The sequence below is a fragment of the Macadamia integrifolia genome, chromosome 10 (assembly GCF_013358625.1).
Source record: "Macadamia integrifolia cultivar HAES 741 chromosome 10, SCU_Mint_v3, whole genome shotgun sequence".
Classification (NCBI taxonomy): domain Eukaryota; kingdom Viridiplantae; phylum Streptophyta; class Magnoliopsida; order Proteales; family Proteaceae; genus Macadamia; species Macadamia integrifolia.
In genome coordinates, this window is record NC_056566.1 from 11,724,546 (window position 1) to 11,751,583 (window position 27,038).

Below are 27,038 nucleotides of genomic sequence, written 5' to 3' on the forward strand. Positions count from 1 at the left end.
CAACCACCAAAAAAAAAAAAAAAATATTGCAAAACCTCTCCCATAGAAGGCAACCTCCATCTCCTTAAGCTCCCTTGCTTATGTGACTGCTTCCAATCCCCCCACATGGGTGAGAGCCATCCATTGGGAATCTCCACCCATCTGACTTGTGGTCATAACAGATCAGATGGGGTGGAGATTCCCAATGGGTGGCTCTCACCCAGGTGGGGACTTGTCTAAAGAACTCGGCTTAAGGGTAGGTGGTGACAACTCAAAGCAATCTGATTTTAGCCAGGGCAACTATCGTCAGATTCCCTCAACTGCCTACAGAAGTAGACCTGCTAATGGGGCTTGGGCTATTGTGGAAATTGGGTCAGAGAAGACGGTTTACACTTCACAGCCTCTACTGTAGATCAAATTTTCCCTTGCGGTCAGGGCTTTAAAACTAGTTGGTTTGCTGCATGATTTTAGAACATGTCTTAACATGTGAAGGTGATTGTCACTTATATGGACATTTCATGATTATGACCCCATGGATATGATAATAAATTCGGTAACGCGTCCACTCTATTATCTATTCCCTAATTCTTTCTAGGGTACTACAATAAGAATGGTTACTGTTTTTTTATTGTGCCATAGAAGCTTGGGCAAAGTAGGTGAGACTGTCCCCATCCTCACCTTTCCAGCTTTCACCCTCCTTGTTTTCCAAGCAAACTCACCTAAACCCACAACCATATTCCTTCTTTCATTCCTCTACTAGGGTTTACTTAATTATTACTACAAGACACCCAAAAGCCCAATAATAGACAAACCTACCACCACAACTGCAGAACAACTAAGGTGGCTGTGTGGGACCCACCCTCATCCTCTTCATATTCTCCCTGTCGATAGTAGCCTGTCCTTATGTGGTCTACCTTCTGTCAAGTTAACGGTTACTTATGGGCAACAGCTTTTCAAAAAAAGCCCAAATCCCGCGCCACCGCCACTCAACGGTAACTCAGACCTAGGTTTCTTCTGCAAACGCGTGGACTTGGGATGTGGGACCTCATTCATTCTAGAAACGCGTGGATCAACGGCCATGACTTAAGGGTCCTACCATCCTTTTGTCCCTTTTTACTTGGCATTACATCTTCATCACATGCTACGCTTTAGCTGTGAGTGTTTCTAGAGTGGTCCTCCACCCGTTGGTCAAACAGAACAAGACAAAAAGATCAGACGGTTGTAAATGTTTTGAGGGTGTTTAACACCGTAGGAAGTCAGTGGTGCTGGTGACATCCAACGGCTTTGAGCCCTGGTAGTGTTGCAACCATTATTTATAAAGAACCACAGAATCAGTCTCCTCTTAAGTTCAAAAGTAGTATAAAATATGGAGTAGTTAGTTCCCACTGAAAAGGACCCAACGGAGCTTCATTTCCCTTTTCTATAATCTCAACCCTCAGAGCCAAAATATGAAAGTGAGTGTTTCTCACTTCACTGAGCTCAGTCACTATTTTTTTTTTTGGTTAATTCCAATTGTTCGTTCTATTAATGTGGATTGGAGCATTGTGTATTGCCTTGATCTATTCAATTGGTCCCTGAAGATTTCTTGCTAACAGGTATCATTTGAAATTGGGTTGATCTTTTTAGAAAGCTTGAATCTCTGCTTAGAATCCATACTTTCTTTGAGTTTTGGAGGAAGCTTTTTTCATTTGATTTATGCTTTTCTTCTTGCCCTTCTGAAAATTGATTCCTGGGCTTCTCAAGAAAAACTTTTGGTTGAAAATGGTGTTTGTTAACTTAACTTAGCAATGTCTGATGAAGGAAGCTTAGCTTGTCTTCGTTGAACTTGTTGCATGTTAATCTGTTTGTATATATTAAGTGGAAGATTTTCCTTTCCCCTTTTTCTTTGGAGTTTAATTGGAGCATACTTGTTTTTGTTTCTCAGAGAAATTCATGTTCTATATTTTTTTGTGTTATTTCTTCACTTTTGTTTCCCATTGCTTATTGGAGGGGAAAACATGTTTGTACAACTAAATTTTTTCTTTTTCCTGCTTGAAATAGCAGAATGGAAGACCCCATTGAGATTGTAGAGAATGGAGTGGTAAAAGTTAACCCTAGGGGATCAGAAGGGATTCAATTGGAAGAAACATCTGCGTCCATGCAGAAAAAGAGTGTTGAGTACTCATTGGAGAGGAGGAAATCTCTCAAAGCTCGATACATTTACGGCTTTGTCTTCTTATTGACGAATCTTATGGCTTGGTTGATTCGTGATTATGGACACCAAGCTCTTTCTGAGCTCCATTGTAAGTCAAAAATATCTGCTTCTTCATAAATTTCTGAAACTTGTCCTATCATAACTGCTTCACCTGCTAGCCTAAAGCTGGGAGAGAAAGCAGAAACTTTCTTGTTTAGCATGGGGGATGACTAGGCTATTGGTAACTCTTATGGTGCTATTTATCATCAATTTACCTTTTCATTGAGAAGCAAACATTAAAAATGAGAGAAGGAAAGGTCTATGCACAGCACTTCTTTATGCAAAGAAACATTTCCAGTTACTTTGAAGAAATGGTCAACAATGAGAATAGTTCCTTTCTTGATAATGTGACACAGCCTCCATTTCCTCTTCCTGGAGGCCCAAGCAATTGCTCAAGGCACAGGCTTCATACTGGCTGCCTTAGTTTTAGAGATTTTTTAGCTCATCTGCTGCAGTTGTACTATAATGTACTGTTTCAGAAGTTTATTTCAAGTCATCTACTTGGTCATTTGATCCTTGACTTTTTAGTTTGAAATCCTTATTCTATTACTATGGCTCTCCACTTTAATAGACATTTACTTTGCTCATGGCGAGAAGGTTGAAACCCTAAACTTCTTCACGCTCGAGTATTCTTGGCTCTTTCTTTTTGGGGGATTCACATCAACAAGAATTTCTTTTCATTACATTATGCTACAGGATTACATCTATATTTGTCTGAAAAAATTTCTTTCGTATACGCTTTGAATATTAACATTAATGTGTGCAAGAAGTATGCTGTACACTATACTTATTCTGCAAGGAAAGCCAGTTGGAACCAAGGATGTTTTCTTTGCAACCATAGATTATACAGATATAAGAGCCGAGTCCATCATTCCCAGTATCTTACTCTAAAATTCTCTATTGAATGTTGGTTTTGTTCTTTGCATCATATTTTCTAATTTATTTCACTTTTTTTTTTTGCAGATATAAAAGCGTGTGGAAATGAGGGCCATGATTGTTTTCACATAATGGGAGTTCTTCGTGTCAGTCTAGGATGTTTTGTATCTTTCTAAAATATAACATAAGCATCCTCTTGTCATTGTGAAGGAACTTTCTCTATGCTTCTATGTACATGTACGCACGCACGCACACACACACACACACACACACACACACACACACACACACACGCACACATGTGCATGCATTTCAGCATATATAAGATAAAACTATGGGCTTTCACTGGGAGTTTGGTGTTTCATCCTCTCAATTATTAGCTAGCTCTGATGTCATGATAAACAGGAAACAGCCTCTCCACGAAGCGGAGCTAAGGCTGGGTACATTATGACCCCCTCCAGACCCCGCAGTGGAGGGAGCCTCAGAATTGGGTATGACCTTTCTGATGCCATGACAAAACGTACCATTAAAGAAGGTTATTGAGTGATGAAAGAATCACACAACATCGGTGTTAGATCACATGCACAGATACACACACCCACCAACAAAAACACATTGATCATTTCTTCTGTTGTTTACCTCCCCCTATCCCATTCCAACAGTGTGCCTTTATTATGTTTCCAAATATTATTCACCTGAGTTCTTGCATCCTTGACGAAGAGTTCAGATATTTTTCTTGTTATTGTTTCTGACAACATTTAAGACCAGCAAGTTGCATGGAGCTGGAAATACATGGCATTCCAAATGGTGGAGTTTGAAGTTTGTGCTGTTGGTGGTATCAGTGGCAGTTCCTTTTTTCTTCCCTCCATCTTTCATTCAATTATATGGTACGCAATGACATTCAGAAGAATTATGAATTTAAATGTGCTTCTGGTTTCTTCGTTCATAATTCCTGCTTTCAGTAGGTAGCCTTGACTCTGGAGGTTTTTGGTGTATACTTTATTCTTCATTATCATGGAACTTCCACCACTTCCTTTTTAATTATGAAAGTTGTTTATTCCCTTTCTCCCATGGCTAAAAGTTGAAAGATGCACAACCTTTGGGAATTGTCTTAAAACTACAGAATTGCCTCTGATCTTCTTCAAAATCTGTGGCTCAGAATATCATTTTTCAATTGTTTTTAAATATCATTCAACTATTGCAGACCACTTTTAAGTCTTACAGTGATTGGCCACTAACTCAGAGTATAATATAGCATGGAAGCCTATAAGTAATATGGTTACCATTTTCTTGCAGGTGAAATTGCTCGAATTGGTGCAGGGTAATCCTCATATCCTTTCTTAAAGGCTTATATTTAAATGTATCCCACGGATTATTCTTCCATGTGGAAGATAACTGAAACTTTTCTAGGACAAAAATATACCTTTTACTGTTATCCCCGTCCATACTCATTCGCTAGTTTATCCATCATTTCTCCCATAAAATTTGTAATGACTGAATTTGATTTATGCTATAGGATATTTCTTATTCTCCAACTCATTAGTGTGATTGAATTCATCACATGGTGGAATAACTACTGGATGCCTGAAGAAGAAATAAAGCAATGGTACGAAATTCCTTTTCTTTGCACAAATTTAAAATTTATTTGATTCCATAATCACTCTCCAAATATTTAGTAAATGCTTGTAAATATATTGATGCATAAAAGCTTCAAGATAAGACTTGATAAATTCTGTTCCAAAATCTTGATTGGGAGAAACATAGATCCTTCAGGGCTGATCATCAAAATTCTTTATTGATAAAAGAAGTTCATTATACCATTCCAGATCCTGTGTGAGAAAAGGGTTAGAAGAGATGAAGCTTTGAATTCGTGGTCAAACTCTTAGTTGCTTGTTTGGTTAATTTTGCAATGATCAAAAGATGAACAATAGGATTTCATAGCTAGAAAATAAAAATTCTTAATGATTGGTTTCAGAATATACACACACACTCAGATTGATCTTGAGGAGATTTGAAGTAGGAGATGAATATTTCTTCCTGGCTAAAAAATATGCATTATAGGATAATAAAGGTCACTGGAATTATTTTTATAACCTCCTTAGTCCTTACATTGCTACCATGTTAAGAAATGAAATAAGATCTCATCTTGGTTAACTAGTGAGATGCAAACCATCTGAGCAGTCTCTCTATATCTGTAAACTCTGGTTTCTAAGAGAAGGAACAAGATGTAATCTTGAAGAAAGCCCAAAATCTTCACTGTAAGAGTCACACACTTCAACTGCACCTAAGGAAACCTAGATCACAAGCCAAAATCCATATCTGAATACACCACCAATGTTAGGGAACCTGGTTTTCCCAACAAGCATTCATCAAAATTGAATTTGATGAAACTCTCTTGAGGTGGTACCAACACCTGACAATTTCCAAAGGAGGAATGGATGTGAACTTAATGAAGGTGGACTGTTCCCAAACAATGTAGTGCTTAAAACTTTGTAAAAACATGCTTAATCTAACCCCAACATGTGCTGCTCTAATGTCAATCAATTCGATGATGTCCCATAGAGATTCCCTTACATCACCTACTCCATAGGCCCACAACCAAAAGAAATTACCATGTTAGCTTTCAATTCTTCCGAAATTAAGAGGTCATGAGTTCATCTCTCCTTGAGCCCTAACTCTCTCTCTCTCTCTCTCTCTCTCTCTCTATATATATATATATATATATATACATACATACATATAAATAAAAAAATAAAAATAAAAAAAAGGGTGCTGGTACTGGATCTGAGAAATTTCCAATGAACAATGGTGGTTACAAACTCCCCCCCCCCTCCCCTCCCCTCCCCCTCCCCCCCCCCTCCCCCATATTCCATGTATATCATACTCACCCTAGGCTTAAAAATCTTCTATTTTCTTCTATGAATATGAGATTAGTATTAATCGTTGTTTTGTCGACCACTCCTGGACTAAAATCCTTTCATTTAGGAGCCAACAAAAACTTATGAAAATTGGGTATAACTGGCCAAGGGGCAATTTGAGAACAGAGAAAATGGACTTTGGAACTGAACCTACCTCTCCAGTCTAGAATCAACAACCTACCTAGCCTGTGCATCCAGAGAAATGAACACTTCCCTTAGGAGATCAATAATGGAATCAGCAGCAGCGAAACCTTGAATTCTCGAGGCTCCTACACAAACAATCCCATGATATACCAGCATCAAGGGCGATAGTTTGGCTCTCTTTGTTTAGACACATAATGTGTGGAAGTAAAATTAATCAGAAATATTTTGGCTCTGTTTGTTTTGACACATAATGTGTGGAATTAAACTAATGTGAGGGAATTATGTTACTTCCTTATTTTGACTTTTTTTTTGGGGGGGAGGGGGAGGCAATAAATTAGAGGACTCCACAGTAAAACTTTGCATTCCTTCTTTTTATTTCGAATGAAACAAACTGCATAAATTAAAATCTTACATTTTCTTCTTTGCTTCTGCCCATTTTACTTCAATATATATATATATATATATATATATAATATTGGAACCTTTCTGTACTTTGAGTGAAAGATGCATCCTCATGATGTTGACAAACCTCCAGCTTGAATGGAAGAGCACTGCCATGCTTGAAATACATGCTAGACCTTTTTCTGATTTTTGAATACTCATTCTTCATTTCTCACGTGTGTTAGCTCCTTCTCCTGATATATCAATCTTTTCCTTGTTCACAGTCGCTTCCTTGGGTTATTCACATCAACCATTTTCTATATAGCTTCTATGTGTGGAATTGTGATGATGTACTTTCTCTATGCTCCGCGGCGTTTATGCACACTCAACATATTTTTCATTACATGGACCGCAATATTGCTTATAGTGATGATGGTTATATCTCTACACTCTAAGGTATTTCCTTCTAGTGAACTTTTCTTAATATATTTTTGTCAATTAACAATTATTGCTTAATCATTCAATTATGCCTTTTATTTTAAAGTTTCACATCTCAAGTTTTCTTGGTTGAATGGATAGAGAAACATGTGACTTCCAAGTTTCTGTATCAAGAGGTAACTAGAAGACATGTGTTGCAAATTTTCTTAAGACAGTCAAGATGCCAGTACTTTTCCTTAACATGCCTACTACATACAAACCTTTGGAAGAAATGCATTGCAAATTTCAAGAAAGACATCAGTCTTTCATCACTCAATCTGGATCTTGATTTTACTAAAAATGTAATAAACATGGTAGTACAAGTGCTATAAATTTTCTCCCCATGGTTTTGTCATCATGCTTGTAGTGAAAATGTGCAATATCAAAAAACATGTTGACTCTATGATTGCAAGTTATGACATGACTATTGTGAGAAATGAACCAATCCCTTTTGACATGTTTATTTTAATGTGACATTTACTTTGGATCATGCATTTGATATCTGGTTATATGACGCTTCCAACAGGTCAATAGAGGTCTTTTGTCTTCTGGGATTATGGCATCATACATTGTTTTCCTGTGTTGGTCTGCTATTAGAAGGTAAGAATTTCAAGGGACTATCTCACGTGAATTCATCCAATGTGATCTCTGCTAAAAATGACAATTTTATTCTTCACTATTCAGATGTTGCCTGCTCATTGGTTGAACTACCTTGAAATTAATTGAGTCTGTAGTTTCTATTTGATAGTTATGGTAATCAGAGTGAAAATGAAAACCAGTTATCTGTCTAAATATATTTCACTACATAACATAACCTAAATATCTCCAAAAGGCCCCATTGTGGAGTTAAGTCTTGATCTGCAATCAGAACAAGGTGATGGAGAGAGGAAATGGCCAAGTTGCACTCATAGGTGTCTTGGCCAAAGCTCAGGCAACTAGGATGAGATGTATTGAAATTTAAAAGTGTTAAGTGTACCGTGAGGAGACTTGAGAGTTGTTGTCTTGCTTTAAGTCATTCAGTCAGTGTTAGTTACTACGTTTTCTTTGTCTTTATTCGTAATTAGACTCTTAGTGCTTTTCTAAATATAATAATTTGTGGGGCTAGACCACAATAGGTCCTCTGAATCCTATCGTGTCCTAGGATGCTCTCCCTTTTCCTCCCATTGTTTCCCTTGGTTCTCTTTTTCTTCCTTTTTCTTCACAGGCTTGGTTGTTAAGATCAAGTTGTGTTACATAGTATCAAAGCTATGAAGAAGAAAAGAAAAAGACTATGAAACCCTAGTTGGAAAAATTAAAAAATGGGCAATTGCTATCACTCCCCTACACAACCTGTATTTACTCAAAGTCCCCTACTCAAAACTTCTTTTCTGATTCCTCCAGAAAACCAAAGTTTCACTTCTCCTTCTCCCTTGGTTTTTTAAAAACCTCAATTCCCACCCCTCTCCTCCCATTTTCTTTCTCCAGCAGCCCACCGCCGCCATCCATTGCCCCCTACCTTGCCCTTTGTCTCCCCTGGCCCTCCCTTCCTCCCTTCCTCCTCCTCCCATCCCTTTCCAATCCCAGCCCCGACCCCACCCCTCTGTTTTTCCTCCCCCCTACCCAGTTGCAATCCCCACCCTCTCCCGTCCCAATCCCCCTCCCCAACCCTCCCTCGCCCCGCCCTCACCACTGACAGGAATTTTAAATCTTCAGTTCCTTTGGAACTTACCCATTCAAGTTTCGACTTCAAGCCTTTAACAAAAATCATGGCTCTTATCTCATCGGGGAATTGGCATCCCCAATCTCTAAAGCTTAATTTCACTCTCTTTCAGCTCTCATTATAATACTTGCTTTTGGTCCCTCCTGCAACATCATTGAGCTTCCAATCTTCCAGTTTCAATTTATCCGTATGAGGTATTAATGGTGTCATCATGGCCCAGAGAGATGCACAACTATCTACAACCCAATCATCGATGTCACACAAGACCGAGAGGAACTATCTAGCACTATTAGTACGGGTAGCGTGTTGAATAATGCTCCAGTTCAGCTCTGGGACAAGAAGACGAGAATCCTAACAAATTTCACAACCCATATCTCCTTCATCAGAAATTCCACAGATTCCAACAACTGCACTGCAAATAGGCTTTACAGTTGCACTGGGTCCCTATGGTTCTGAAATCCATGATTATTTAGGATGAGGTGGTCTTGGTCTTTTCAACTTCACATTGAGAGTAGAATACTTAGCTTGCTTGAAAAATCAAAACCAACCACAATTCAGATGATTCAGATCCCACACGTTATCACCATGGCCACACCATGATCAGTCCAGATATCTCATAATTAAATCAAGAGAGAGGTATCAAATCTACAACCTTCAATTTTTCATCACCTTCGCTTACAGGCAACCAATGGATTCCTATGTCTATGCATGTGCACGTGTTAGATTGGATTCTGTATTGTACCCGGATTATCATCCGGCCCATTGATAGACCTACTTCTTATGAATGATTGCATATTTTTCACCCTGAAAAGGATTGAAGTTACAACACTTTCTCTCAATGTTGACACCAAGGTCTTTCCTGTCCATTTTATTGTCTTTCTAAATGCTTAAATTGATTTTTATGATTGTAGTTGAATCTATGCTGTAGTCTTCTATGTTTTTCACATAGAAATTATGTGTATGTGATTAATCAAAGCATAATTAAGTCTAATATCTCAAACTTCAAAGTTGTTGGCTATTTTGATAATCGAAGAAACTGTGCATCAGATTTTATATGTAACTAGTGATTTAATTTCAGTATCCAAGAACACATTTACAGCATGTTGCACTGTAAATTATATAAACTAGGCCCTATTATAATCAAATATTTTATAAAGGATAATCTGTTAATCCAATAGTGAGGAACCAAATGGGTTCCACAGAATTGTCACTAATAATTCTTAAATTTTGTAACAAAAAATTTAATATGAAATTACATCTATATTATTGGTTAGAAAAGAAAATTAAAGATATGCGTGTTTGTGGTGTGCATCTGTGCATTGTTCTCTGTCCATTGCTGACCTTTTTAAACCGATGAGGAGGGAAGTAAGCAATTTAACTTAAATTGTGATATAAAACCCCAAACTTAAATAAATCCCATCTTTTCTTACACTTTGTAGATACAATCTCTTCCACTTCTTTATTATTCCTTAGCCTCCATCATCAGAGTAACACACCAATTAATTTGAGGCGGTAACCATTTTAATCACCACAGAATAATAAATGCATGGTCTAGAAATAAGAAAATGGCATTGATTTGAAAGACAATATGAACAGACTTCTGTAGTCTGGCATAACTTTCATTTCCTTTTCCTTCTCTCCATTCTTTGAAGTAACTCTGTTTTTATCCTTCTTGATAGGTTAACTTATGCCCTCATTATTATGTTAACCTGCCATTTCTTCTTCTTTTCATTTTTATTTTTAAAGTTAGCACAATTCTAACATACACACAAATAAAATTTGTGATGGACATTGGATTTTTTGTGCAATAAGGAGTTATTTAATAATCTTTATTCCACCACAATTATTAGTTATATGTTGACCTATCATACTTTCAAATTAATTTGATGAAATTGATAATGCTTTACTGCATGAAAATTTTAATGTGGTTTAAACATATGGAAGTCTGACTATTCGTTAACTCCCGGCTTCTCAGTGAGCCTGCCATTGAGAAATGCAGCCCAGAAAAAAAAGCAGCTGGAAATGGTGATTGGACCACTGTGGCGGTAAGAATCAACTGCTTTTCTGTACTCTCTTTCATTTGTTCATTTGTTGTTTTCTTTCTTCTTCCTGATGCTTTCCTTGAACATGAGTTTGTAGATAACTGTTGAAGTTGTCTCTTTTTATAATCTTTCATACCTTTGGTTTTGTTTGCATGCTCTATGCTCTTAAATTGTTCTTAAATTGTTAGCTGGATTGCAAGTTCCTTTCTATGCCAAATGTTCCTACTCCAGAAGTTTCCTCGAGTTCATTTAGGAGAAAACAACTTTTTCAGAACTAATAAAACTCTCTCTTACGAGCAAGTCATAACTAATGGATTTATTCAGTCTTACGATTGTAAAATTTTTATTTATTTAAGGTTCCTATGCTTCACTGCCCAGTAACACTTCACTATCTAATAGTTTGGACCTCTATCACGTGGACCACACATGTGGCAATTAGTGAAGCATAACACTTCACTAGGTGTAGTGAAGTTTATTTTTTTTTCCCATATTTATCACTACATAATTGTGAAGTTGAATTCTATATTGGTGCTCACTGCAGTATTAATATCAAAATAAATTGTATTGATAGTTCAAAGTGCTAAATAGGAATATCTTTCTTTATTTATTTTACTCTTTTGACAATTGAATGGTTGATGAACATGACTGAGCTACCTCCTGCCAAACAAACTCAGGGTGCATGTTTTTGCAGTTTAATAATTCTGTTTGGTATTCAAAAAATAAAAATATGTTTTATATTCTGAAGATTTATGCACTTCCAAGGCTTTCCACTTATAAATATGACCTTTGAAATAGTTGATGGGCATAAATTTTGGATTTTTAGTCATTTTAAGGCTAGACCATCAAACCATGTCCTTGAAAAGAGAATATGTTACAACAGAAGTTTCTCTCATGTCCCTATCAAGTTTTCACTTTCTGGAATTTTGAATCTTGATTGCTTTGCTTTCAGGGCTTCCTCATAGCATTGTGTTCAATTGTCATGGCAACATTTTCCACTGGAATTGATTCTCAATCCTTTCAGGTAATTAAGCTTATGTATTGATCTTACCCAGCTTTTGGTATCGCAGTCACAAGGACAGCATAGTTTGTTGTACTTTTCTTTTTGCTAATTGATAACTTGACATGAGAACTCCGGATATGCTTTCCAGTTTCGCAAGGATAAAGTTCAAAAAGAAGATGACATCCCTTATGATTATGGGTTTTTCCACTTTGTATTTTCAATGGGGGCCATGTACTTTGCAATGTTATTCATCAGCTGGAACCTAGATCACTCAACCAAAAAGTAAGGAACCTAGTTGCCCAAATTTTAATCCCTTCCATTTCGGGTTGTGGAACATTTGTACCTTAATTCTTTTTCTTATTTGCTCACACATTTACGATATTCAGGTGGAGCATTGATGTTGGCTGGGCTAGTACATGGGTGAAGATCATCAATGAGTGGATTGCAGCCAGCATATACTGTAAGAATTCCATGAATGATGGTTTTCCTCTTTGAATTCCTAATGGAATGTCTCTTCCATAGGCTAATTCACCTATAGAAACAGTTTTTTTTTTTTTTTAATCATTTGGAATTTTATTCAGAAAATAACTTTGGGCTTGATAACTAGTGTCCCTTTGGAATGACTCAAAGCTGAGACACCAAAAACCAAGTTAAAAGTTGCCATATATTCTTATAAAGTAATTCCATTCTAAGATGCAACTGTTGACTTTGCTTTCTTTAATACTCATTGCAGTGTGGAAATTGATCTCCCCAGTTGTAAGGCAAGCGAAAGTGATGGATCAAGAAGGGCAAATTCATTTATCAACATCACCTTGATCATGAATTCAATTCGAAAGTCTTTTGAGTCCTAGGCAAGGATTAAAGTATCGGTATCGGTCACCGTATCGGCCGATCAAAATTAAGATACGTATCGAAGGGTATTGTATCGTATCGGAGATACACTAAGATACGCTAAAGAAATGCATATAAATGGATACGAAACATCTTTTTAAACACTTGTGCATAAAAAATTTGTTAAAAAAAACTATTGATAACATGTATTATGCATAAACACTAAATTGAGGGTATTGCATTAAGAATCCAAGGTTTGTAGTTTTTTCATAAATGTAAAATTCTTGTTCCCAACCTTGATTTCCACTTTAGTTAGAGAGAAATATGGCTAACAGCAAATTTGGAATAAAAACCCCTCAAAAAATCTTGTTTTCTGAAAAATACCCATCTTGGCCATTATATGCTCATAGCGCGCTGTACCGGTACATACTGATACTCACCAATACGTACCGATTGATACTTACTGATACTCATTGATACATACTGATACTCACCGATACGTACTGATCAATACATACCAATACTCACCGATACGTACTGATACATACCAAAACGTATATTTCATCTTGATTTTATATTTTTCATAGAGTATTAGTACGTATCGATGGTGTATCGGTGCATATTGGTATGTATCGTAGCATATATATCGATACGAAAGGATTTTAAAAATTCCATGTATCGTATCGGTCAACTAAATTTAAGATACGTATCGGAGGGTATCATATCGGTATCAAAGATACTTTAAACCATGGTCCTAGGCTGCCACTAAAATTCACACCAGCAAGTGTAGATTGTTCATTACCTATTATTATTCTTTCTAGGTTCTTTATTATTTATTATTATTATTATTTTTTAGTTGTCCTAACTTGTCAAGTTCAAGTTACTGTAAGATGCTAACAGAGACTGGAAATGCCATGCTTAGCATCTTGAGAAATCTCATAATAAAAAATGCCTGCTTTTAGGGATTCCCATTATTTTAAAGCATCCCATATTATTTATCTTATTCATGGCATAGTCTTTTCCACCAAATATTAAATGCTACAGATGGCTCTTCTTCAAGCAAATTAAGGCAAAGCTCTACATTGGATCAAGAGCTTACACAAAGGCTTTTAGAGAAAATGTATGGAAACTTCAATTAATCAGCATTACAGATATGTTGAGAAATGGCCAACTAAAAAGATGAATCATTGTGGTAACCATCTAGGTTGTGTTCACTCTGAATCATGATAATTAAGACCAAGCCACCGCCGGGTGGCTCGATATCTCTGTGAAACGTGATCCTCCAAGGCCCTGCAGCGGTGAGAGCCTTGGACACTGGGTACGTCCTTTTTGGGGTGGCTCAATATCTGACAAGTGATTTGATTTGCATTTTTCTTTGACAAAATCCATGGTTCGAAAATCCGTCGAAATTTTACTAATTTTGAAATGTCCTAAAAAGAAAAAAAAAGTTGAAACCCATAATAAATAGCTCATTTTGGTCGAATTTTGCTCATTTCGGTCCAATAAATGCACTGCTTCATCAAATTTCGATCATTTTGTTAATTTCAGCCATTAATCCCTAAAAAAGTGAACACATATGGAAATACAAATATGCAGTTTCAATGAAATTTCAGTAGTTTTGAATTGATCGAAACAGGTTTTTGAACCTTGACAAAATCATATTGATAGGTCGCACACTAGTACAATGGTGTGGCAACCGAACTGGATAAAGCATTATTTTGGAAATCAGGTTGGACAAGCCAGTCAACCTGTGTGTACTGGACCAGACTGGCTTGTTGGTTCGTTTCAACATGACAATGGTTCTTCATTGTTGAAGTGGAAAACTTATCTTAGCAAAGTTGAGTTTCTTTGATCCATCGCTCATAAATTCTCATACATACCATTGACAGCACCTTCTTTATAGGACCGGTTGGGGTTAGTTGCAGAATGTAGGATCAGTTGGGTCCGGTTCAAGTTAGGTGAAAACATTTTGGGCTTGAGCTGTTGCTAGCTACTTGCCACACCTACTTATCTAGAATTAAGATCCTCTCTTATGTGCTGGGCACCCAATGCAACATCCAGCGATAAGGGTGTCAATCGGTTTGATCTCGGTTATTTGGTTTGATTTTGATTCAGTTCCGAATGATAATAAGATGTATCAGATTGAACCAAAAACCGACTTGATTCCGTATTTAGATACTCAAACCGATTTAATTTGGCTCGGTTTGATTTCGGTTCCAATTCGATTATGATATGCAGTTTTAATTCTGTTTTGTACATCGATTTTAATTCAGTTATGAAAATGGTTCCACTTTTGGACCATGATTGTGATGAACCAAAGGCCATAATGGACTCAAGTTATAGGCCTTATGACTATTGTTAACTCCAAAATTATCTTAGTATGTAAATATATGATGATAAATTGCAAAAAACACTTTTCACAAAAAAAATCTCTCTTAATGATACTAAGGTTTTTCCATTTTTTTATTTTTTTTAAGAGCAATGCAGTTCTGTTTCGATTCGAACTAACGATTCTTACACCTTAAACCAAAACCAAGCCAAACCGAGGTCCATACTCACATACTCAAGCCAAATTTGAACCAAATTAATTTGATTCGATCCGATCCAATTAATTCGGCTCATTTTCGTATTTGATATTCAATTAGAAATTGACACCCCACTGGGAGGATCCGGGCACACACTCCAACAGAGGACCCGGGTTCCACCTATCCCTATGAAAGAAAATCATTTTGGATCCACTGCAGTTAAAACTTGTATTCCTTTAAAAGTGCTCTTTTCTGAGCTTTCAAGGCATGAACAGAAAAGTTGCGGCCCCCACCTCCCTTTGCCCGGGCTTTCTTTGGTTGACCTTGGTGTTTAGGCTTCCCATTTTGTAGGCTGTAGCCTTGGTCCCCCATCCCCTCCCCCTCCCTCCCCCTCCCCCTCCCCTCCCCCTCCCATTTCTTCCCTCCGTAATTAAAAAAAAAAGGCATGAACAGAAAAGTACACAGGAAAGCAGCACACAAGGGGGATTTGAGGGAAGGATTGATCATAAAAATGGTCCATTATGTAGGTCAATCATACAATGGGACCAGATTTAAATAAGCATGCCAAAGCCACAAGATTCTTACTGCCAACAACCCATTTTTTTTTTTTTAATGTGGTTTAGTTGTACCCACTGCACTGATCATCTTCCAGATCCTGTTGTTGGTCAATGGCCATGAAATACATTCCAACATTGCTTGAAGAAAAAAGCTCTATAGATAAGTCTCCTCAGTGGACCCCTTTCTCTTAGATGGCTATTAAGGTCATGTGAGAATCAAGAGGGAATACCACTTCCTTCCAAATTTTGACTCAATCCTCCATAGATCCAACTGCTTCACTTCTTGCTATTGGGTTTGTAACTCCAACAGCTCCATCTTGATCATGTATTCTTCTCCCTATTTAAACAGAAAGAATCCATCTGCATTCTCAATTTCAGAAACCTTTATTCCTGTTGTCCATCAGCTCTAGAAACTAAGCAAAGCTTAAGGATACCTACTAACTCTACAGAAATCAAGATGATGTTCAGGCAAGCATCACCTTCTCTCTCCCTTCTGGTGCTAATTGCCACCATTCAGATGGCAAGAATCATTACCACTGTTGATGGGGCTGCAGCCGGAGGTTCTATCATGGAGTTGTACATGCACGACATCCTGGGGGGCAGTAATCCTACGGCTAGGCCAATAACTGGTTTGCTTGGAAACATTTACAGTGGTCAGGTACCCTTTGCTAGGCCTGTAGGATTCTTCCCTCCAAAAAATGGGGTCGCCATCCCAAATGCCAATGGTGCAATCCCCACTGTCAATGCCAATGGTGTCCCACTTGGTACAGGTTTATCTGGTACAACTTTTGCCGGTTCTCCAACTGGCCAATCCACCAATGATCAGTCTATACAATTGGGACCTGATGGTTTGGGTTTGGGGTTTGGTACAATCACCGTCATCGACGACATTTTGACGAGTACAACTGACTTGGGGGGTCAGCAAATTGGAAAAGCACAGGGTGTGTATGTGGCAAGCTCCGCCGATGGGACAACACAAATGATGGTGTTCTCAGCTATGATTGAGGGTGGAGAATATGGAGACAGTCTCAACTTCTTTGGGGTGTACAAGATTGGGAGTTCCATGTCACGTTTATCAGTGACTGGTGGGACTGGAAAGTATGAAAATGCTTGTGGATATGCTGAGGTCCGGCCACTCATCCCACCTGGTCAGCATGTCACTGATGGAGCAGAGACACTGCTAAGAATCACAGCCTATCTCACCTAGTACAAATGTCCTGGACATTGAAAAGCAAATGTCAGCTGATTGTTTGGAAGTTGGAAATTATTGTGAGGTTGTTTTGTAGTTCTCCTGCTATTGTGAATTGTGGTAGCTTGTGAGTCAAGTTGCATTTTAATGTGTATCAACATATAAAAGTTGTAATTTCTGTCAATGAAAGTATTTTAAGTGTTGCTTGAATCTCCAACTCACGTTCAAACATATGGATTTACAATGAGATGATAAATTCAACTGGTGGATCAATCATAACTTTAGGGTGGCTCAGAATTAGAGAGTAAGTGAGATCTAGAACTTCAAATCTGGAACTAAAACCTGTATAACTACAGATAGGTCCAAGTCATGATAAGTAGGTGCTGCTAATCTAACTTTGGTCTTCAGTCTTTCTGTCAAGGAGGCTGATTTTTTCAGACCATGGCAGTGGCACTGACCATTCTTGTTGTTGCAGTTGGAAGAGATGGGATTCTTAGGCATACTTTCCCTTAAAAAAAAAAAAATAACAGTGAAAAGTGAGTGGTGGTGAAAGCTAAGTTAATAACAAAAGTTCTCCAAAATCCTGAATGCAATGTAGAATGACAAAAAGTTCAGCCCAGTCAAGTTCATGTCAAGTTTAAGCAATCCATACTATTTCACACTTATCCCCCAAAAAACCCCAACTGTCTGACCATGTTAATATGAAAAACTGAAGTTCATAAGATAAGCATCAAAGATTACTCCACTAAAATCCCAAAACATCATATCTGGAGTACTGAAAACTAGTCCAAAATCAAATCCCGCAAAAATCTCTTCACTCGATATCATCAAACAATGAAATTAAGAATGCATCCCCACAATAGCAGCCCCATGAATATAATGTAAGCCAAAATAGTAGACTGGAGAAATCAATAAGAAATTCATAACCGTATATACGCATCTAAACATTCCTTGGATCCATGGTCTTTTGCAGGTCCAACCAGTGAACTTTTTTTTTTCTTTCCTTTTTATAATTAACATACAAAATTTATTGCAAAGCAACAGTTTACCCACTGAACATTGGGACTAATTAATGAGTTCATTTGGGCAAGAGCCAAGTTCAAAGGAGACCTGAGGATGCCCCAGTAAGGAGGAGTGACCTGATTCAGATTGAAGGAGCTAAAAGACCTAGTGGCAAGCCAAAAATGACCATAGGTGAAGTGGTGAGGAATGACATGCATAGTCTCGGTCTCGTCCCAAGTATGACCTTGGACAGAGCCTATTGGAGGGCAAGGATCCATGTAGGAGTTTGTTGTTGTTTTTTTATTTGGGCGAGGGCAGCAAGCTGATAATTCATTCATGAGTTATCCCATCAGTCTTATGAACAAAGATTACTGCCTCTTCAAAGCATAGATCTTGTGATCTCCAAGGAATCGTGATATTTGCTCGGATAAAAAACACTCTTGAATCAATTCAACGACAGACTTTGGTCTTAGAACAGAGTGAAATGGCAACAGGAGGTCAACTAGTTTTTGTTCTGTAAACCAACTTAAGTTATCTTCGGACAAATTATAAGCCTTCTACAGAAACCATCCCATTTTTTGGAAACATGCATCTCACTTGAAACCAGGAGTAAGACCTAATTGTGGGAAGTTCAAAAGGGAAGTTTGGATACATAAACAGATTCTTCAAAAATTCATTTTCAAACTCAATCAAAATATGTATGGAATTCATCTTTTGATATTTGCCTCTAACAGAGCCATCTACCTTTTTCATTTGGTACAATGACAACATCATCAGGAAAACAAACCCAAAACAACATAGAATAATAATTGCAAGTTTGCAACAGTTTGACAAGTAGCTGCTGAGAATATATTGGGAAGGACCCCACTATATTTTTTGTTTAATATAACAATCAGGTAGTCAATTTAACATTGAACTGAAGAAATTGCTGAGAAGGACATATTGGTTGGCATGCCTTCTGGATAAAACTATTCATTTTATTGCCTCAAGCAGAGGATCCATACAAACTTCTGAAAGGGGTCCATGGAAACTAAAATACCTTACACCACCTCCCCTATGACATGTTTGTGATGTTGACCCCAGACAATACAGTAGCTTGATCAAGCCCATGCAATGAATCAATTAAGTGGATCCGCAGTGAAGCTGGACCTCTAGCCATGTCCATCCCAACCTCACCGGATAGACCAAAAACAGAGAGTGCAGAAGCCGTCGCTTCAAAAGCATGTATGGGGTCAACTGCAACAAAGGCAGCAATGAGAGCTGTAACAGCACAACCTGTGGCTGTAATCCGTTGCAACATGGCCACCCCATTTTGCACACCCACCACATGCTGCCCATCTGTGATAATGTCAACAGCTCCAGATACTGCAACTATGGCACCACTCAATTGAGCCAAAAATTTTGCTGCTTCCACTGCATCCAGTGATCCATGGGAGCTGTCCACACCCTTTGGAATAAAAATAGTTCATAGGGTAAGTTAAAGTAAATGTAGCATGAGAGAGCAAAACAAGCCCAAGATTATCACAGCCAAAAAAACAAGAAATTACCAAAAGCTTGAGAAATTTTATTGCCAAGGGTTTAGAGTTCTATATGAATGGTTACGTTTCAACAATTCACAACAAGGAGGATTGGGTCTGATATATCAAAAACTGTGTATTGGACAAGCTTTCAGCATACAAAACACATTTAGACACCACAAAGAACAAGATACATTTTATATATACACACTATATGGAATTAAGAAGTAGAATTGAAGTAAGAAATGGAACTAAAGCCTTCACATTTATAAGGAGTAAAGCACCAAATAAGGCATGGCCGCATGGGTATGCATTAATGGGTGCATCATTGAATTTACCAAGTCATAAAAACGAAGACGATGTGAATACCACGATTACAGGGGACAGTAGAACATCTTGGTTAAACATCCTTTCAACAATTTCCGATTTATGTTACATGAGAAAAGTACCCATCAGCGTCAAATTAACAACATAAACACCTACTAAGAACAGATTCTCATGTAAAGAAAGGAAGAACTCTTAAATATTTTGGACTTTTTAGTTCCATGAGTGATAAACAAGGTTGGTCTTTCCAGGGAACAACTCAAATTCAGTAACCAAAGAACCCGCAAAAATGGTTGCTCACCATATGAAACTAGATTAAACCCGATAAGTAATTCTCCAATTTTTAAAGCATGTGATTACCTTATCGGGTCCCATGGAAGTGCTGGAAAGAGCAAGAATTTCTGAGGCGTTCCCTCTAATAACAGTGGGTTTAAGCTCAACAAGTTCGAGACAGGCCTTAAGCCGGTAATCGGAGGCTGAGACGGCAACCGGGTCGAGAACCCATGGCTTTCCCAACTGGGTTACCAAAGCAGCGGCGGTCTTCATGGAAGGAAGCCAGTCAGGAGAGAGAGTACCCACGTTGACGCAGAGGCCGTGAGCGTGAGGGGTGAAGTCAGGGATCTCTTCCAAGCAGTGAAGCATTGCAGGCGACGCACCTGCTGCCAGCAGAGTATTGGCCATCAGGTCCATGGAGACGAAGTTGGTAATGCATTGGATGAGCGGTGATCGTTCTCTCACTTCCGATAAGAACCTCCATGACTTCTTACCCCAATCACCTCCATCTCCTTCTCCTTCTGCCCTTCTTTCCATTTTGATTATTTCTCTGAGATTGAGAGACAGATTGAAATTCCTCCGGAAAAAGAAAGGAAAGAGAAGAAAAAAATTATAAAAATTGTACTGTTTTTTTAATTCTCATTATGTTTGTTATGTACAGATGTAAGGCTGTGTTTGGTAGTCAAGAAGAAAAGAAAATAATTTACTTACTGAAAAAATGAAAAGAATTTTTTTTGTATTTTCTTTTTTATTTTATGTTTTTTATAATATTTTTTTTTTACCGTAAAAAAAAATATCATAATTTTCAAGATGAATTTTGAAATTCAAAAAAGAATTTTCTCTTGGTTTAAGACATGCTTAAGTATTATGAGAATTTCTTAAATTATAAAATATATAATTTTTATACTTTTTTTTTCTTCTCTTGGCTATCAAACATAGTTCAAAAGAATTTGTTTTTTTTATTTATTTCAAGTGTCATATAAGGAGAGACATACAATTCTTTATTTCCATTATTTTCTTTTCTTTTCTAACCACCAAGAGGGACTAGGGAGAATAGTTCTAAATCTTGGTTGAAATTTGAGAGTAGTTAGTTGAAGATGTTATTGATTTTGATGGTGTTTCACACATTTCAATTGTTTGGATATGTTTTGATTAATTTTGATTTTTTTTTTTTTATCAAATTCATTTGCAATCAACTCATGAGTCATGACATGTCGATTTTTTTTTTTTTTTTTTAAATATCTGGTTTCAAGGTTTTGATGTAAAATTTAATTTCTAATTTGTTTCTCATTTGATTATGCTCTATTATGGAAATTCAATATTTTATTTTAGATTGTCAAATACTTTGATTCAATTAAAAATCTTTTCCATATTTATTCAAGAATAAATAGAAAAATCATTAACGAAATTAGATATTCCCTCATTGAGAATCAATAATTATAGTCATATATTGAAGATTTACTATGTGGATATTGGATTTGTGAGCAAGAATTTCAAAAGATGGTAGACAAGATACATGTTTTATGTATTATAAAGAATTAAACTCCTTCTATTAAAAAAAAAAAAGTAAAACAGAAAAGAAAGGTCTCATTTCCTTTACAAGGGAGAGGAGAAAACATTCCTGAAACATGGAGGCCCAGGATCCGGGCCGGCAACTCTGGCCGTGAGTTTGCTTTAGTGGCACGTCAAGAGAAAGACAAGTGTCAAACAGGGAGAGACACTCAATGCCCAGACACTTTTGGAGATTTACCCATAGCTCCTTCCTCGGGGTTCACGCTTCCAACTCCTAACCTCTTACAGTCCCACTTACTACCATCATTGCAGAGAAAAACCGCTCATACTCAAAACATAGAGAGGGAGACCATCCAACCTGTTCTTATCACTTGTGAGTTGTGACTACCAACCCAGATATAGAAAGATCAGATATAGAAAGAGAAACCGTGGAGAGAGAGAGAGAGAGAGAGATTGCGTAAAGAATCAGATTTTTAAGGGGAACCCAAGAAAGTAAAATCAAGTAAGAGAGGGGAAGATGCTGAACACACCACTACCTTCTTCTTTGCAATCAACAGCCACAACCATCAAAGAGAAGAAGAAGCTATACTCTCTCGTGGCCACATCTGTTGTTTCTCTGATCTTCGTCTTCTCTGTTTCATCATCATCATCTTCTTCTGGGTCTTCTTCTTCTTCGTTGCATTACCATCAGAAACATCGTCTTATCCTTAGCGATCCAAATCAATCCGATGCTAACTATGTTTCCCCTTCCCTACCATCTATTGCCTACTACATCACCGGTTCCGACGGCGATTCGAATCGCCTCCTGCGCCTTCTCTTCTCTATATACCATCCCAACAACCAATACCTCCTTCATCTAGACCTCACTGCTTCCCAGTCCCAGCGAGACCAACTCGCGCTCACTCTCCAATCCATCCCTGTCTTTCGTGACTTTCAGAATGTCAATGTCATTGGGAAAGCCGATTATGCTTACCCACGCGGCTCCTCCGTTCTTGCTTCGACTCTCCACGGTGCTTCCATTCTCCTCCGACTCTCTCAGCATTGGGATTGGTTCATTAACCTCTCTGCCGCCGATTACCCTCTTGTTGCACAAGACGGTCTGTATCAGATCCCTCCAAAGTTCTTATCCCCCACCCCCTCTCTTGGTTAAATGTCTAATTTGGGTTTTGATGGGTTTTCAGATCTTCTTCACATATTGTCATTTCTACCGAAGGATCTCAATTTTGTGAATCACACCAATTACATTGGCTGGAGAGAGTATGAAAACTCAACTTCTCCTGTCCTGTTATCTTTTTATGTTTCTTATGACACTGAAATTTGGTCCGTGTTACTGATTTGAACTATGCTTAATGTTGCAGATCTTTCAGAATGAAACCCATTATTATTGATCCAGGGCTTTATATTTCTGAGAAGAGTTATGTATTTTATGCTACACAAAAGCGGGAGTTGCCGACCGCATACAGATTGTTCACAGGTTTGCCTTCACTCAAACCAATTTCTGCGGATTAATTTGGTTTTGAAATAATTGTTTCACATCATAAAATACAAGTTTTTTTTTTGGGTGGGTTGGGGGAGGGGGGGAGGGGCGCTAAATCTCTAGCATTGTATGTGAATAGAAAATCTCTGCACGTTGAATGTAGTTTTGAATTTTTTTTTTTTTTGGTTGGGCTGGGGGGCAAGGTTTAAAATATCAAATCTGTGCACGTTGACTGTAGTTTTGAAATAATTTGGGGTGGGAGAGGTTTAAGATATCAAATCTCTGCATGTTGAATGTAGGTGTTTAGGACAACTGAATTGTATTATTTAACGGTCCCTTGCATTCTTCAACTAGAGTGACTGATTCTACCTTGATGCGTTAGTCACGAAATAACAACAACCAACAAATAAAAGTTCATTTGGGACGCTGAGTATAATTTTGGTGGGGAGAGTATTCAGTTTCATTGGTTGACTACTGGGAGATGTCTGTGCCATGTAAGGCCCAAAATTTACTACCTGAGCTCAATTATCACCACGGCAGAAAACAATTGTCCAGCAGATTGGTGAGATGAGTGGGAAAGGATCCAAGGTTATCTTTTCTCTGTCTTGTGGCAGGATTTATACTGGTCCAATAAATGTCAGAAGATAGTCCAGAAACCATTATGTTAGTCACTTGGGCCTCGTATCAATGCTCAGTTAGGAGGTGGGAATTCCAAGTAGGAAAAGAATGACTCTACAGTAATCAGATCCATTGGAGTAGCTGGGTGGAACTGTGGAAGTATTTCTTGGAGAGATCCATTTAAGAGAAAAAGGCAAAGAGAAGTAATGAACAAATTCTTGGCAGGGTATGACTCTAGTTGGACGTTTCATTACTAAGCACCGCTACCCTTGTGAAATGATGAACACCCTGTCGACCAAGATGAAACGATGAACAGAGATGGCTCTCATTAATGAAGAGGGTGCCCTTTTTCATTTAGATTGGCCAGTTCATAACAATTGTTATGGCACTAAGTTGGAGATATTTGAAATGGTTAGTGGAAACTATAGTTGATATGATGGAAGTTAGATTAGAACATTTCTCAATATAACATGATAGGAGAAACATTCGACAACTATATTCTATGTGTCTGTCCTAATAGAGTACAATTTAACAACCCTAACCTCATGGAATGAAGAATTGAAATAGACTTTCTTGATGAAGAGGTTTCTTCTTTCTTTTCAAGATGATCCAGGGTAAACCTATTGGAAATTACAGTAGGCTTGGAGTAGGAAATTTTTTAAATGGTTGGTGAAATTGTAATTGCTTTTATGGAAGGCAGTGATGAATAAAGTGTTGGGGATAGAGAAAAACAAGGAACCAACGAAGAGATGCACCAGAACTTCAGACTAAAATAAAGGAAAATGAAATAGAATGGAGATAGACTGGTAGGATAATGTTTCATAAGAGAGTAAATGTTGGAGTTTGTTGTGGGATTATTAGAAGCAAGAAGATGGAAAAAGCCAGTGACTTTGATTTGGTAGAAACTGATTGATGGAAAAGCATAGAAACGAGAATCAAAGGGCTTTCGAGATGAGTGGAATTCTTCCATGAAGTCCATCAGAAAGTTATGGAGGATCTCGCTTGACATTGCTTTGTGTGGAAGTTGGAAGATATAGTTTATGTTAAAGCTTTAAATATAATCAGAATAGATATACTATGTCACAGTCAATGTGAATGTTTTTCTATTTTCGGTGATACCTGGATTTTTCAATTTAGCATGTGGGATAAAAAACATGGGTATCCATGCCCTGTTGAACTTATGAAGCCTCGATTTATCTAAATTATTGTCTTGCCTCTGTACTTGGACCTTAAATGTTGTTGTGTGTTATGTGGAGTTCTTATCCTCCTGCACCAAGTTAGCAGATCCATCTTATCCAACTCCCTGCATTTGAAGACCAAACAACTAATAGGATCTGACTCATAGATATATCTTGAGACAGAATCGGAAAAACACCAACCAATACCTGCGCAGGTCAAGAGAAGAAGAGGAAGAAATAGAAGGAAGAGGAGAAAAGATGGGAGAAAGCATAAGCTGATTGATTAGGGTGTTGTGTTACCCTAATCCACAGGTAATAATAGCTAAATACAGGAAAACCCTTGGCCGTTTTCATATGATTATTTACTCATGTGCCCCTGAAATATATGAAACATTAAAACATACCCCTTGTATAATTTTAACACTCCCCCTCGAAATGGAGCATAAATATCTCCCATGCCCAATTTGAAATAGACTTGAAGAAACATGTTTCGAAATATAGCTTTGGTAGACAAGTTACCATATTGATTCACAGAAATGAAAAAATAGAGTGGAGAACAACTTCCGCATCACATCATCGCTCACAAAATGACTACTTTAATATGTTTGGTCCATTCATGACAGACAAGATTATTAGCAATCCAGATAGTTGCTTTATTATTACAATACATACCAATAGGCTTGTTGATTTGTTGACTGGAAAACAAAGCTGTTGAAGAAGTGACTTTAACCACATTAATTCAACCGCAGTATGAACTGAGTCTATGCCTCTATTCGCAGCTTCAACACTAGACCTAGCCATTGTAGTTTGCAAGTCAAACCTAGTCATAGTAAGATAAATGAGTTTAACAACCAATTTTCTATGTTGATGCTTATCTGCAAACTCCTGTACGTCATAAAGTCCGTCACAAAGTCCATAGGGGTATCAATAAGTTTAGAACCTAGCATGTCAGTCTCAGACAAAAGATCAAGAATATATTTCCTCTGAGACAAACTAATACCCTTCTTGCTACGAACAACCTCAATTCCCGGAAAATATCTTAGAGGACTCAAGTCTTCATCTGAAAGTGTTGCTATAAGGATTCCTTGACGCCTTCAATAACAGATAAATCATATTAGAAATGATAATATCAACATAAAGAGCCAACATCATTGCCTTGGAACCTTGTCGATGAACAAGCATAGAGTGATCAGAGTAGCACTATATGAACCCATAATCAGTGACAACTTTGCTAAATTTATCAAACGAAGCTCTTGGTGACTACATTAAGGTTTAAACCATAAATTGCCTTGTGAAGGTTACAATGTTACATACTTTGTGTGCATTCTCTTCTTGAGCAACATACCCAGGATGTTGCTCCATATAGACAATTTCAAGTAAATTACTAGATGAAAATGCATTCTTTATGTCAATCTGAAATAAGGGTCAATCAAGATTAATGACTAGAGAAATAAGAATGTGAACAAAGTTCAGAAAAGCCACATGAGAGAATGTCTCGAAGTAATCAACCCTAATGTCTGAGTGTTTCCATGGTTTAAAGTATCGGTGCGTATTAGCCGATATGTATCGGTATTGTCGGCATTGAAACGATACATGTGTTTTATAAAAAAATTGGGTATCGATGAGAATCGTAGAGTACCATACCATATCACATGATACCATTGATACTCATCTATATGTACATTTGCCCGAATGAATGAAAGTTTAAGGGTATCGGTATGTATCGAACCGTGTCGGTATTGATATAGATCGATACATCTCTTTAAAGTGGCAGAATGCCTTCTATGAAATCAAAATTGTCAACAAACACTGTGAGGAGAGTTTTTTGGCATTTTTCTCTTCAAAATTACACCAAGTAAATGATTCCCCAAAAACATTCGGGCGGGGGCCTTCGCCCCCTCCACCCCCTGCATAGGTGGGCCTCTTGCCCCCCTGCGACCCCCCACGGCCTGCTTACCGGCAAGCGGGATAATGTAGAACTAGAATCACTAGTGATCCTAATCCCAGGCAAGATCTGAAATTATGGTTGAATAGAGAAGATGTCCTCCAATAGGCTTGGTTCTAGCTCTTAAACACTCTCTCACAGCGAACAAATCAAAGGAAAATAAGAAAAGGAAGAGAATTCGATGGAGGGTTGAGAAGGGGGAAGAAGAACTAGTGAATGGGCATCTCACCTAGGGCATCTCACCCAACTGCATCCCACAACACAACGGCATAAGCCATCTTTTTTTTTTTTTCATTAATAAATTTGTTTTCAATGTTGTAGTCCCTTACAAATTTATATAG

The 27,038-nt window shown here is 37.7% G+C and overlaps 4 protein-coding genes across 7 annotated transcripts; 3 read left to right on the top strand and 1 right to left on the bottom strand.

Moving 5' to 3' along the window:
• Window positions 1-1,338: 1,338 nt before the first annotated feature.
• Window positions 1,339-13,554, top strand: LOC122090888 (probable serine incorporator). Of its 4 annotated transcripts, none has more exons than XM_042660631.1 (14): window positions 1,339-1,433; window positions 2,023-2,261; window positions 3,176-3,252; window positions 3,816-3,975; window positions 4,385-4,409; window positions 4,605-4,694; window positions 6,816-6,987; window positions 7,535-7,608; window positions 10,683-10,752; window positions 11,699-11,770; window positions 11,898-12,031; window positions 12,136-12,209; window positions 12,483-12,600; window positions 13,339-13,554. In XM_042660631.1, the coding sequence occupies exons 2-13, from the start codon at window positions 2,024-2,026 to the stop codon at window positions 12,563-12,565; spliced, it is 1,269 nt and encodes a 422-aa protein (XP_042516565.1). In that variant the 5' UTR covers window positions 1,339-1,433; window position 2,023; the 3' UTR covers window positions 12,566-12,600; window positions 13,339-13,554. The 4 variants fall into 4 exon arrangements, with proteins under 4 accessions (XP_042516565.1, XP_042516564.1, XP_042516563.1 ...); XM_042660630.1 differs by having other exon boundaries at window positions 1,368-1,574; window positions 2,020-2,261; XM_042660629.1 differs by having other exon boundaries at window positions 1,368-1,574.
• A 2,335-nt stretch (window positions 13,555-15,889) lies between these two features.
• LOC122090889 (dirigent protein 16-like) lies at window positions 15,890-17,061 on the top strand. Its single transcript, XM_042660633.1, has one exon. It carries the CDS (start codon window positions 16,120-16,122, stop codon window positions 16,867-16,869), a length of 750 nt encoding a protein of 249 aa, XP_042516567.1. The 5' UTR covers window positions 15,890-16,119; the 3' UTR covers window positions 16,870-17,061.
• Window positions 17,062-18,626: 1,565 nt separating this feature from the next.
• On the bottom strand, window positions 18,627-20,584 carry LOC122091064 (hydroxyethylthiazole kinase). Its single transcript, XM_042660879.1, has 2 exons — window positions 20,055-20,584; window positions 18,627-19,300 (listed from the first exon to the last, which is right to left on the bottom strand). Exons 1-2 carry the CDS (start codon window positions 20,502-20,504, stop codon window positions 18,908-18,910), a joined length of 843 nt encoding a protein of 280 aa, XP_042516813.1. The 5' UTR covers window positions 20,505-20,584; the 3' UTR covers window positions 18,627-18,907.
• Window positions 20,585-21,755: 1,171 nt separating this feature from the next.
• On the top strand, window positions 21,756-22,953 carry LOC122091019 (beta-glucuronosyltransferase GlcAT14A; the record flags this gene model as incomplete). Its single annotated transcript, XM_042660825.1, is given in 3 exon segments — window positions 21,756-22,576; window positions 22,661-22,736; window positions 22,838-22,953. Coding segments are annotated over 3 exon segments (772 nt in total), but the record flags the coding sequence as incomplete, so codon positions are not given.
• Between the last annotated feature and the right edge of the window lie 4,085 nt (window positions 22,954-27,038).